The sequence below is a fragment of the Gobio gobio genome (genome assembly GCF_949357685.1).
Source record: "Gobio gobio genome assembly, chromosome: 25".
In the NCBI taxonomy this organism is placed as follows: domain Eukaryota; kingdom Metazoa; phylum Chordata; class Actinopteri; order Cypriniformes; family Gobionidae; genus Gobio; species Gobio gobio.
Window position 1 is genome coordinate 5,655,555 of NC_137121.1, and position 15,000 is coordinate 5,670,554.

The 15,000-nt window shown below is 39.0% G+C and overlaps 1 protein-coding gene across 1 annotated transcript in view; it reads right to left on the reverse strand.

Moving 5' to 3' along the window:
- tead4 (TEA domain transcription factor 4) overlaps window positions 1-15,000 on the reverse strand; it is a 52,738-nt gene that overhangs the window by 22,072 nt on the left and 15,666 nt on the right. The window contains exons 3-4 of the mRNA XM_079810198.1: window positions 5,628-5,692; window positions 2,888-2,950 (exon numbers count right to left, since the gene is read on the reverse strand). Coding sequence (XP_079666324.1) covers window positions 2,888-2,950; window positions 5,628-5,692 — 128 coding nt within the window. The remainder of the gene's footprint in view (window positions 1-2,887; window positions 2,951-5,627; window positions 5,693-15,000) is intronic.

A 15,000-nucleotide genomic window follows, 5' to 3' on the forward strand; every position in this document is an offset into this window, starting at 1 on the left:
AAGTGCTGCCGCGTGACGTCAGACTTAACAACCGGATATGATTCAGTGATTTCCTTAATTTTCCGTTTAGTAAACAAGGCGGTATATTTGTACTTAAAGCTGCACTATGTAACTTTTCCGTCCGCTAGAGGTCGCCTGTTCAAAACAAAGGCGTAGTTTGATGACGGCACGTTTGAGGGCAGAATCTTGGGACATGTGGTCTTCACCTCACAGCAGAGGTGGACAGTAACTAAGTACATTTACTTGAGTACTGTACTTAAGTACACTTTTTGAGTATCTGTACTTTACTGAAGTATTATTTTTTAGGGAAACTTTTACTTTTACTTCACTACATTTGAAAGACAAATATCGTACTTTTTACTCCACTACATTTCTATCAAGGTCCTCAAAGTCGAAAGTCGTTTCTTTAGCAGCTTTGCAAGTCAGTGGATGAATTTTTTGTATTTTTTTTGCAGACAGCCTATAAGTAATCACTTTTGTAGGGTCATCATTTCCCCAAAATTTTTGAACACTGATCAGTTTATAGCAAAATGGAGGAAGACGGTTCCTCGGCACAGTGTGTGCACCCATGGCCATATTAGAAAGTAAGTTTCAGTTTTCTGAAAAGATTAAAGATTAGTTTCATTGGCATACACTTGATGAATGTCTCATAAAATGTTAAAAATCGTAAATGTCTGGGAGAAAGAGAAGCATAGACATATGGATGATAAAAGAAAGCTCTATTCAGTACTCATGCTCTGGCATCTCAGAGGCACAAAAAAACAGACTGAACTGAGCTCTTTCGTGTTTTTTTCGCACTTAAACAGACCAATACACACAAAATGTCAAAATTTTCATTTTGGAAAGTATTCACGTAAACAAAGTTGATTATGTCATAAGTGAACGTAAACAGTTGGGGGAATATCGGATGTGTATCAGTGTATAGGATTTGTGCATTCTGCCTTAAAGTGACAGCAGCTTTGTAACTTTTATACAAGTATTTAAAAGAGTTCAAGATAGTCGTATGCTAGCATGTCGGATAGAGCAGCACTGACTGGCTTAAACCACCATGATGACTATAGCGTGCATTCATACAACAATGCAACGATAATAAAATAATGCATTGACATAAATAAGGAAATTTACTTTTGATACTTAAGTACTTTTATAAACAAGTACTTCTGTACTTTTACTTAAGTAAAAATAGTTTTTTACAACTTTCACTTGTAACGGAGTAATATTTGACCAGTAGTACTTTTACTTTTACTTGAGTAATGGAGTTGTGTACTTTGTCCACCTCTGCCTCACAGCCGGTGGGAAAGAATCGGGATAGGACTCGGGCAGAAATCATGTTGATGGACGTGATTATTAACGTTACTGTAGTGAAGCAGAGCATGAGCGAGTGTTGTGGAGCTGAGGAACCGCTGGAGCGATTGTTAATGAGATGAACACAACACACGCCTCGCGAGCAGCAGGACTTTTATCATGACACAGTTGCCGGCGGGACTTTTATTATGACACAGTCTGGACTTTTATTATGACACAGTTGCCGGCAGGACTGTTATTTTGACACAGTCACCGGCGGGACATTTATTTTGACACAGTCACCGGCGGGACATTTATTTTGACACAGTCACCGGCGGGACATTTATTTTGACACAGTCGCCGGCGGGACATTTATTTTGACACAGTCACCGGCGGGACATTTATTTTGACACAGTCGCCGGCGGGACATTTATTTTGACACAGTCGCCGGTGCCAGCTCCGCTTTTCCGGTCATGAGTGTGAGGTAACGCAGCTCTGATGATCATATTAGACACATCTGAGTGTGTTAATGATGTTGTGACGTTACTCTGTGTGTTCTCTCAGCGGCTGCTATGACACTTGTTCACACTGCAGTGAGAGTAAAGCGTTTCTGCAAAATAAAACCAGAAACCGAGAGTAACGCAGATAAGATGGTTGGGTAAAATAGCAATTTCTCACGATTTACAAATAGTTGGAAACATCTGGGATATTGTAAGTGCTCAACTGAACAAAATATATAACACTGGCCTAGTGGTTTTTGGATATTTTACTGCAAAAAAATGTACATAGTGCACCTTTAATGTAAATGGCATCTATTCCAGTAAATATTTTCTGAGGGAGGACCCACCCACATTTTTTGTTGTTGCTTCCAACGCCCTTATAGGCCTATACACACATATATACTATTTTTAAAGAAACTTTTGTAAGATGCGATTTATCTATAATATAGCATAGGGACTTATGCCACTAAAATGAATTATTCTGGAATTCTCCATATATCAGAAGAGTGAGATTATTCAGTCCACTCTTCTGCTTTTCATGAGTTCCTCAACACTTCTGATAAAACACACAGAGGTCACAGTCGTCCACGGCCGGCTCAAGCAACTGCTGTGTCCTTGAAGCATGACTAGCCTAGCATTCTTCAGCCCTGAACTGGCAAACCCTGCCGGCTGAAATATGGGCATGTGTGTGTCCGTCACAGTTCTCAGTTACAGAAACGCATTTAAAAGGGCTGTCAGTGTGTGAGCCGTGTGACCAGTACCGCTCTCGGACAGCTGGGCCAAAATGGCCGCCGGCCAAACTATGCCATATGATGAAAGACAAGAGCGCGAGGAGAAGACTCGACATTACCAGCCGCGCGCTAAGCGCTTATATAGCCAGAGGTCACACGTTTTATGAAAATTAGTGACTTGCTGAAACTGATTAATGGCGGAGTGTATGATATTGCCTGCAATTATACTTGTATCTGAATCATGTGTAGGCTATATTCACTCATTGCACAGAATCTGAGCCGCTCTTCACATCATTATCAAATGCTTTGGATGTAAAGCGATAATGGGGCTAATTTGCGAACAGGTGATCAGCATTAGAGATCATTAGATACCTTGAGTTTCACCTGAATTTCCCGAGCCTTCCGTCGCGCCAACACCTGAATGTGACTGGAGACCTGCGGGAAGCACAGAGGGTTTAAGTAACTTTGCAACTACATGTCAACTTATTCTGCTAACCCAAACCTAACAGTCTACTAATACTCTAATGAGAGTTGGTTGGCATGTAGTTACTTAAAGTCACTTATAGTTAGTGGAATGTTTGGTGGATAAGCAAAAATAAAGTCTTTCAAAAGCCTTTCAAAATGAACCAATGCACAGTAGGTCTTAATGTATACAATGCTTAGCATATTTACATGGTACACATGTACCTACTTTAAATAATACCATGGTATTACCATTTATGCATGTTAAAAAAACGTTGAAAAAAAAACAAATTGAACAAATTGAACTCATGTTGAGGTAACACAACCCTAAACAAACTCAAATGCAGGTCAAGTCTAACGCTTTATTCAATTCAGATTTTCAAAGCAGCTCCACAGTAATAAACATTGGGAGAAAAAAACAGTGTACATTCTTTAAACGTCTTCAATTATGAAATTAATTCAATTTCAGTTGCTTGACAGAAGACAATACTGCCATTATTCAGCTGGATAGTTCAATGTTGATTCATTTCAGCTCAATAAAATAAGCCAACGTGCCTACTTGAACAACTATGGAGGCCTAAAGGGACATGGTGATGGAAAAAATATATTTTAATGCTTTTGCATTCGCAAGCAAAACTTTGCGTTCCCCTAGAAACTTTGTGTTTGCATTTCTCAGGAGAACGCAAAAGCAATGACATAGAATTTGTCCTCCCATCTCCTTCTTTATTCTTTTTCCATGTCCCTTTATAGGCTCAATGAACAACCTGTTACTGTACAATTTTGGCAAAAAAAAGGGTCTAATAGTGCATTCAGCTTAACTCGAAAAAACTCAAAATCTAAATTATGAGTGGTGAAACTCTGATGCAATGGATACAGCAATGAATGAACTAATGATATTTTTCATTTACAATAATAGCTGCATGTACAAAATATATGTATTTTGCACCTTCATACATGCAATAAAAACATAAAAAAGCAAAACACACCTAATGCACATTCTTTATTCATCATTTTGTAGAAGTAGAGTTAAAAAAAAAAAATCTTGCTGTATTTTTTTGTAGAAAATGAGCATTGGCATCTTTTTCAGACCGATGTGATTCATAATCACAACTTCCCAAAGTTCCCAGGAGGATTTTAATGCATCATAAATACATAACGAAGGTGCAGCAGGAATAAGATTTATATTCGGCAAAAGAAAACAAATAAATTTAAATAAATAAAATAATAAAATTAAATTAAAACGAAAAAAAATATATATATATATATATATAATAAAATGAAAATAAAATCAACAAAAAATAAATACAAAATAAAATAAATAGATAAATAAATAAATAAATAAGATGTAAATAAAAATTTAATAAAATAAAAATAAAATAAAATAAACATAAAAATTAATAAATAAAAAATACAATTTAAATAAAAATTTTTTTTTAATTAAATAAAAATTAAATAAATTAAAAAAATAAAAATAATAAATAAATAAAATGTAAATAAAAATTAAATAAAATAAATATAAAAGTAAATTAAAAATTAAATAAAATAAATAAATACAATTTAAATAAAAAATAAAAAATAAATTAAATTAAAATTAAATTAAATATACAATTAAATAAAATAAACATTAAAAAATAAAATAATAAATAAATAAAAAATACAATTTAAATAAAAAACTAAAAATGTTTAATTAAATTCAAATTAAATAGTAATAAAAATAAATAACATTGAAATAAAATAAAAAATGTAAGTAAATAAACATTAAAAAACAAATAAATAAAAAAAAGTAATTTTAACCGATTATTGAAATCATGAAGCACGCATGGAAAACTTGACCAAAACCTCCTCATGAAGAGCTAATCCTGTTCTAGATCTTACGACTGTTTGTGAATGACTGACTTCTGTCAGTTTCTGTCAATTCCCAGGTGAAATCTGTCGAGTTATGTCAGCGATTGCTTTGACCTTCGATGTGCGATTCTCCACTTAAGAGGTGCGATTCTAGTTTCTCTTCTTGTTTTGAGTTATAACGTTTCCTCTCGGGCCCCCGGCTCACCTCGACTCTCTCAGAGGGCTTAAGACTCAGTATGTGACCAGGCCTGAGTGACATCATGCCATATCGAATGGCGGCGGGAACGCTATCGGACTCCAAACCGTGTGATGTGGCCCCGATCGTAGCGGGCCGACCTGGAGGGCAGCAGTTGTTTGCGGGTCTAACGAGCAGCACTGAGAGAGAGGTGCTGAAGACACACACCGATATCCGATCCGCCTGCCATAAATCACACCGCCCAAGTCCATTTCAGCATGGAGGCCCTCGGGGGCCAAACATTTACACTCAGTGAAAGTCTGTTTGGGAGTTTAACAGGACAATCCCATCTCTAAATCCCAGTCTGACATTTGCTGGACTTCCTGTTGCTGTTAATGTGCGACATGGCAGTCAAATAAAAGTAATTAACCAATCGAATCCTTTTCCAGTAGGGAAAGCTCGGCACTTTAGAGTTGCCATCACAGATTTATATACAAATGCACTGCAGAAATATAAGTATCCTATGAAAATATCTAAGTTTCATTTCAGGTTTATGCTTAAAACAAGAAAAAACTTTGCCAGTTAAAGTTAGACCTTATTTTAAAGGTTGTTTTCGATATTTTACTTTACCTGTTTCCTGGTCCGTGTCTTTCCTGTTCGAAGCTTGATGTACCGGGCTATTAGCTCGTTCCGTCCTGAAAAAAAGAACGAGAAAAGAAGTTTAGAGTTAACATAAAATTGTACTTCAGTAATGTGAAGTATTTCTCAGAGAATCACTGAACCAGGTTCTTTAACTGAATGTGCCGTGATGAATCATTCACTATAAGACACTCACACACACACTCACACACGCACGCACGCACGCACGCACACACACACGTTGGGTTTTCATGTTTTATGGGGACTTTCCATAAGCGTAATGGTTTTTATACCATACATACTGTATATTCTATCCCCTTACACTGCCCCTGCCCCTAAACCTACCCATCACACACACACACACACACACACACACACACACACACACACACACACACACACACACACACACACACACACACACACACACACACACACACACACACACACACACACACACACACACACACACACACACACACACACACACACACACACACACACACACACACACACACACACACACACACACACACACACACACACACACACACACACACACACACACACACACACACACACACACACACACACACACACTGCCCCTAAACCTACCCATCACACACAAACACACACACACACTCACACACACTGCCCCTGCCCCTAAACCTACCCATCACATACACACACACACACACACACACACACACACACACACACACACACACACACACACACACACACACACACACACACACACACACACACACACACACACACACACACACACACACACACACACACACACACACACACACACACACACACACACACACACACACACACACACACACACTGCCCCTGCCCCTAAACCTACCCATCACAGGAGACATTCTGCATTTTTACATTGTCAAAAAACATCACTTAGTCTGATTTATAAGATGTTTTCCTCATGGGGACCTAAAAATGTCCCCACAAGGATGAGGATTTCGGATATTGCCATCTTTGTGGGGACATTTTGTCCCCATAATGTAGGGATTACCAGTCCACCCACCCCCACCCACCCCCACCCACCCCCACACACACACACACACACACACACACACACACACACACACACACACACACACACACACACACACACACACACACACACAAATAAATAAATACATTTCCATGCATGCTTCCTGAATTTGATAACAAAATTGGTTACATTTTTTATTTAAATGTTGTTTAATATTATTTTAATTATTGTTATTTTTTTATACAGCAATATAAAGTATAATATACATCGATCAGGCATAACATTGTGAAGAACACTGATGAACTCTTCATCACGGCTGTTAGTGGGTGGGATATATATTAGGCAGCAAGTGGATGTGCTGAACGAACAAGTCCGATCCACGGAGGCCCCACCTCGCAACTTACAGGACTTAAAGGATCTGCTGCTAACATCTTGGTGCCAGATACCACAGCACAGCTTCAGGGGTCTAGTGGAGTCCATGCCTCGACGGATCAGCAAAAGGGGGACTAACACAATATCAGGTCATAATGTTATACCCGATCGCACATTATACATTAAATAAATAACAAAAAATGACAAATATTCTACTTTTGTTAATATGAGTGGCTCGAGTGAGCGAATTGATCCGACTCTTGACAAGATCTCAACATAATTGCATTGGTACATGTGAAAGAACACAGTGATGCAAAATCACATGTTCATCTTTTTTCGAGGTGATGCTTTTACGGGTCACGCTGGATGAGAACGTATAGGCACAGTCTCAACACACACTACGAGAAGCAGCAGCTGGTCTGTGTGTCAATGTTTATAGAATATGCCTTTACGCCTCCCATAAATCTCAGCGCTCATCCGTCCCGCAGGACTCCGGTTACTAGTACTACAATATACAAGGGTACAGAACCCATCAAATGTGTAAAACGTCAGAGAAATGATCTCGTGTTTTTAACTTCAAGAGACTCTTTAACTTTCTCAAAGTTTCGTGTGAGACCTCACTTTCAGCAACAAGTTGGTCTTCTATGATGTTGTTTACAGCAAAGTTGACAAAAAGCAACTCCCTAGCAACCACCCAGAACTCCCTAGCAACTGGATAGTTGCATCTAGAACACCCTGCCACATATCAATGCACTAAAACCCACTAAAAACACAATTGCACCAACATGACAACGACCTCATATTTACTTCGGCAAATGCAAAAATGCAAATTTTGTTTGTTGAAATAACTTGACGTGATTTAATGCACCACTTCCGAATCTTCAGCGCTACGACAAAACTTCCCATGTCTAAATGGGATATGACAAAAACACAAACACAGCAAAGGTTGTCCTCACAGGCAAAAACAGCAAACAACACGTCAAGTGTCGTCCGACTCTTCATCTGGTTCTTTTTAGTGAATTCAAAACATATGCAATATCTCTGATTTGTGAACTAATGAGTCTTATTAGGGATGCACAATATAAATCGCCACCATAACGGTATCGGCCGATGTATGTTAATTTTAATGTTACCGTTATCGTCTGATTAGAAAAATTGGCCGATGTATTAAAGCCGATAAATAATGAATTATTTCATTACAACAATTGATTCTTCAGACCCGGTTCTTTTTAGTGAATCAAAAACATACAGAGGGTCTAGTCCGAGTCACGAACAATTGACTCTTCGACCCGGTTCTTTTTAATGAATCACGAACAATTGACTCTTCGACCTGGTTCTTTTTAGTGAATCATGAATGATTGACTCTACGATTGATCCTTTTGACCCGGTTCTTTTTAGTGAATCACTCTACGATTGACTCTTTGGACCCGGTTCTTTTTTAGTGAATCATGAATGATTGACTCTACGATTGACTCTTTGGACCCGGTTCTTTTTAGTGAATCATAAATGATTGACTCTACGATTGATCCTTTTGACCCGGTTCTTTTTAGTGAATCATGAATTATTGACTCTACGATTGACTCTTTGGACCCGGTTCTTTTTTAGTGAATCATGAATGATTGACTCTACGATTGACTCTTTGGACCTGGTTCTTTTTAGTGAATCATGAATGATTGACTCTACATTCACTCTTCGGACCCGGTTCTTTTAGTGAATCCCGAATGATTGACTCTTCAGATCCGGATCTTTTACTGAATCATGAACGACTGACTCTGCAGACCCGGTTCATTTTAGCGAATCACGAACGATTGACTCTTCGCACCCGGTTCATTTTAGTGAATCAAAAATATACTTGTGTAGTCTGAGTCACGAACAATGTAGTTAAAGATACACATATACAAACGTTTTTTTTTTGTAGTAAAAGAATATTCCTAAATATAACAGAACAGAAACTAAGCACACTGAAATAAAAAAAATTGAGTTGAGTTATGTATTAGGTCCATGTGAGGGGTCATTGTGTTCACAGGGGCGGAGCTACAGAGAAGTCAATCATAGCAACTCCACTAGAGAGAAAACAGTCACCTGAACCCTTCACACACACACACACACACACACACACACACACACACACACACACACACACACACACACACACACACACACACACACACACACACACACACACACACACACACACACACACACACACACACACACAAACACACACACACACTGTCCACCGTGAGGGTCCGAAACAAAGTTCATGTCACGCAAAAGTACAGCAGCTCCCACAACGACCTCATAAATCCATAACCTCCCACTCAACCTCTCTCTCTCTCTCTCTCTCTCTCTCTCTCTTTCTCTTTCTCCTCCTCCTCCTCCTCTTCACATTCCAGTCATTCCTGATCTGTGAGTCCTTCAGCGTCTGCCCAGCTCCAATAAACAAATAACACACACAAGCACATTATTACAGGACTTGTGCACACTAGACAAACCTGACGGAAACCATCAAATCTCACGCTTTAAATAAAGGCTCCAAAAGGGAGTTTTCACTGTGAGGCCACCATGTGGTTCCCCAATAGGGATGAGCGATATGGACTTAAAAATGTATCCCGATATTTTCTAGTATTTATTGTGATAACGATATCAATGACGATAAATGTAGTATCATTCCCCATGTTTTTGGATACAAGTGAGAGCTGCATGCAGACTCAGAAAAACAAACAATGATCTAAAGTAAAACATACATGTCATCAAATAGGCTCCTATAATACATAAAATTAAATATGTATTATATGTATGTATATATATATATATATATATATATATATATATATATATATATATATATATATATATATATATATATATATATATATATATATATATATATATATATATATATATATATATATATAAATTCGGACACACTTTATATTAGGTGGCCTTAACTACTATGTACTAACATTTAAATTAATAATTTGATACAATGCACCTATTGTGTACATGTACATGTTTTTACATTGTACTTACATTTTAAAAATGACCTGCATGTAATTACATCTGTAATTAATTTCTGTAGTTACAGTTATAATTACACAGTTGACACTTCCCTTACACCTAACCCTACCCTTAAACTAACCCACACCACCACACCTGTCCCTAACTTTACCTGTATCCCACCTCAATATCAGCAAAGGGGTTTGCAAAACAATATGAACACAATAAGTACATTGTACTTATTATTTTATGTAAGTACATAGTAGTTAAGGCCACCTAATATAAAGTGGGACCATAAATTCCACAGCAGCCTTTCAGAAATGGAAAAGTTGCAGCTATAATTGTCTTCTGTAAAAAGTGCAGGTAATGTTTAAATAGTGAAACTGTGCTGAAAAACATCACACAATACAAACAATAATAATTCAAATCAATGACAAGTTTTAAATGTAAACCGATTCTGTATTTATTCATACACTAAAAATAGCAGAAACAGCAAAAGTAATAATCCCCAAAAGGTCTTCATATTACTAAAAAGTTGAAAATAATGATTTAATGATAGAACTTCAGTAATTTGACTTAATAATACCACAAATTCTTCTACTAATAAAAATAAACTGCACTAAGGAATAATGAGCTTCTGGGTTCATGAATATTAATCACGTTGTCAGCGCTCATTCAAACTGATTTGCTGAAATCAAAACAGGCGCAGTAATAGGTGCACGCCAGCCAATGAGGTTCCCGTTTGTGCATTCGTTTCTTCCTGTTCATGAACGGCTGAATAAATCCGAATAAACGCCATTATTTTACAGGAAAATACAACAAAGAACCTTTTGTCCAATGTAAAGGTTCTGTAGATGTTAAATAGAAACAGAGAAGCTTTATTTACTCTCAGCAAATGGACACTGTTGGTGAAGTCTCCTGCTTCTCAGATGTTTCTCCTGAAAAAAGTCCCTCTCATTGCCTCATTCTGCAGCGTCAGTTTCTCGAACATCTGGCAGCGGCAGACAGAGAGCGGGCACATCTGTGCGGCAGACGGTCTCCTGAGGGTCAGCGGAGGGCACACTTAGGGTTCACCAATGTGTGTTCAGAGCGAGATTTCACTGCGGGATCTCAAAGAGAGGACATGAGGAGCCAGGAAACTCACAGAGAGACTGACATTCTGCAGATGTATGTAAATAAAAGACTAAATAAAATAAAAGAATATATAAAACATATAGTTAAAAAATACATTTAATCTTTCTCTCTCTACATATATGTATAAACTGATAACAGTCTTCGGTCAAAAATGTTTACGTTTTTGCTGAATCGAAATGGGATGGCATGACTTTTGTCACATATGTGAACCATAGACCCTAAAAAAATATGGACGACGGAAATTCATTGACTTCCGCTGACCAGAGTTGAAGCTTTCGGAGGCTGCACACGACGCTGACATCTTGGGACCGGAGTCAGTCGAGAGCAGGAAGTAGAGCCGCGATATCAAACGCCCGCCCACACTCTCGCAGATGCAGAACAATTCATTATGTTGGTGTGAGATAAACAGTTATGGAAATGTAGAAATTAAAGCTAAAGCTCCAATCTCCTCCCGAAAAGTCAGTTAGTGCCTCAGTGACAACTTCACTCAGAGAAGCCGTCAATCTCAGCTGTCAATCATGACGTCACACCCCCGTTTTTATAGCATCAAATAACTCAAACTAAACTTATTTAAAGAACGAACACTTGAAATGAAATCAGCGTGATCAAAACTGCCTACAATGATAGAAACCAACTTTGGGTAAAAATTATTTGATGTGTAATTTAATTGTTTAGTGTGTCTCGCATCCATTCTAATACATGGAGAGGTGGGGTTTATGAGCTATACTGGGACCGGCCACCAGGGGGCGATCGAGACGCGGAGGCTTCAGTTTCTGAGAGGAGTGCTGCAGGCTTCATGTGAACACACAAAAAGATCATGATTCAGATTTGTTAAAGCTGCACTATGTAAAAAAATTTCAGTAAAATATCCAAAAACCACTAGGCCAGTGTTATATATTTTGTTCAGTTGAGCACTTACAATATCCCAAATGTTTCCAACTATTTGTAAATCGTGAGAAATTGCTATTTTAACCGAGGATCCGGGACGTGTGAGGGCGTCGCCTGTCGATGACATCATATCTGCGTTACTTTCGGTTTCTGGTTTTATTTTGCAGAAACGCTTTACTTTCACTGTAGTGTGAACAAGTGTCATAGCAGCCGCTGAGAGAACACACAGAGTAACGGATGTGTCAGATGTGTCTAATATGATCATCAGAGCTGCATTACCTCACACTCATGACCAGAGGAGCGGAAGTGGCGCCGGCGACTGTGTCATAATAAAAGTCCCGCCGGCGACTGTGTCATAATAAAAGTCCCGCTGCTCGCGAGGCGTGTGTTGTGTTCATCTTATTAACAATCGCTCCAGCGGTTCCTCAGCTCCACAACACTCGCTCCTGCTCTGCTTCACTACAGTAACGTTAATAATAACATCCATCAACATGATTTCTGCCCGAGTCCTATCCCGATTCTTTCCCACCGGCTGTGAGGTGAAGACCACATGTCCCAAGATTCTGCGCTCAAACGTGCCGTCATCAAACTACGCCTTTGTTTTGAACAGGCAACCTCTAGCGGACGGACAAGTTACATAGTGCAGCTTTAAAGGTTCGGGGAAAAAAATTACACTCCTTTGTGCTCAGAAATGACAGACATAGTAAATGAACGGGAAATGGACTAACCCAGCAATTGGGTTGTTTTAACCCAGCGGTTGGGTTAAATGTTTGCTTAAAACAACCAAATTGCTGGTTTAGTCCATTTTCAACCCAACTTGGGTTATTTTTAACCCAGCATTTTTTAGAGTGTAGGTTTAACGTTACATTATCAGCTCGAGAAATACGCTAATTTGACTAGAAACCCAAGTTGGGTTGAAAATGGACAAGCCCAGAAATTGGGTTGTTTTAACCCAGCGGTTGGGTTGTTTTAAGCAAACATGTAACCCAACTGCTGGGTTAAAACGACCCATTCACACCCAATTGCTGGTTCAACCCAACTTGGGTTATTTTTAACCCAGCATTTATTAGAGTGCAGTGAATGGGTTGTTTTAACCCAGCAATTGGGTCGTTTTAACCCAGTGGTTGGGTTAAATGTTTGCTTAAAACAACCCAATTGCTGGGTTAGTCCATTTTCAACTCAACTTGGGTTGTTTTTAACCCAGCAATCTTTAGAGTGTAGGTTTAACATTACATTATCAGCTCGAGAAATACGCTAATTTGACAGTGAATGGGTCTTTTTAACCCAGCGGTTGGGTTAAATGTTGGGTTAAATGTTTGCTTAAAACAACCCAATTGCTGGGTTAGTCCATTTTCAACCCAACTTGTGTTATTTTTTACCCAGCATTTTTTAGAGTGTAGGTTTAACATTACATTATCAGCTCGAGAAATACGCTAATTTGACTAGAAACCCAAGCTGGGTTGAAAATGGACAAGCCCAGAAATTGGGTTGTTTTAACCCAGCGGTTGGGTTGTTTTAAGCAAACATTTAACCCAACTGCTGGGTTAAAACGACCCATTCACACCCAATTGCTGGGTTAGTCCATGTTCAACCCAACTTGGGTTGTTTTTAACCCAGCATTTTTTAGAGTGCAGTGAATGGGTTGTTTTAACCCAGCAATTGGGTTGTTTTAACCCAGTGAATGGGTCATTTTAACCCAGCGGTTGGGTTAAATGTTTGCTTAAAACAACCCAATTGCTGGGTTAGTCCATTTTCAACTCAACCTGGGTTGTTTTTAACCCAGCATTTTTTAGAGTGTGTGTGTTCCCGGGGGCGGGGTTTATGTAAATGTAAGGGTTAGTGATGTCACTAACCCGTGAATAAGCTCATTGTAGTCCCTACCAGCCGTTTGTTGTAGTCCTTAAAAAGCGATTTCTTTAAAAGCAAATATCTCCCTTTGCTTTGAACTTTGAGCGTCGTAACTTTGCAGATGCTCAAGCAGCAACATTACACACTCACTAAAGTTTAAAAAGTGAAATCAACCACCCCTTTAAGAGTGAAAGCCGAGTTGGCCGGTGTGAGAAACACCCGAGTGTCCCGCACTGATGACCTCTGAGGGGCCGCGACCCCACAGTGACCTTAGCAAAACAAAGAGAGGGAGTGATCTTCAGCAGACCAGCACAACACACACTGACTCATTAGAGCACTCGCAGACCTCAGACATAAACCAAACTCTAACGTGCCTGTGAAAAATCAAGCCTGTGTGAGGGACGGGTGGCTTTTTCCATCCGTTTGACACGAGGCAGCTAATGAACGTCTCAATACACACACACACTCCTGCACCGTAGACACGAATAACTGGGCAAAACTCAACAAAAAAAAAAAAGTTGATTTATTTAAACGCTGACTTCGCATCCTCACGAACACACGACTTCAAATGCACAAATGTTGTCTACATGTGAGACTCCCACAGCTGGGATTTCTCATTCCTCCACAAAAGTGTCCATTAAACGACAAGTCCTGCTTTTTTTAAACAACTTCTGAACAGGTGGAGAAGTGCTCCATTATGCGACGGGATGCTTGGGAGCCATTAAACCATGGCAAATGTATTTCCTTTCAGCGGCTGTGTGTAATTTTACGGGTCGGGCGAGTGAATGCATTACGGTACAGTGGCGACCAAAGCCAAGAAATGTTTTCTTTGGCAAAGCCTGTTGAGTTTTCAGCCGGCACACCAAAAACCAAACAAGCTGGATAATAACTCTGATGTGTAACAGCCAGCGAGTGTCCGTGCAAATACGCCACAAACACCAATATAGAAGAAGGGATTTTATAAAACCTCTGGAAAAGGGTCACGAGTGCATTGTGGGAATTCTCGTCATTCTTTCCCCGCTCCGCGCTGTAGATTGTCGCTATTTGCGTGATTATCTGAAATTGCTGGGGCCAAATGCAGCCATGAAAGAAGCTCTA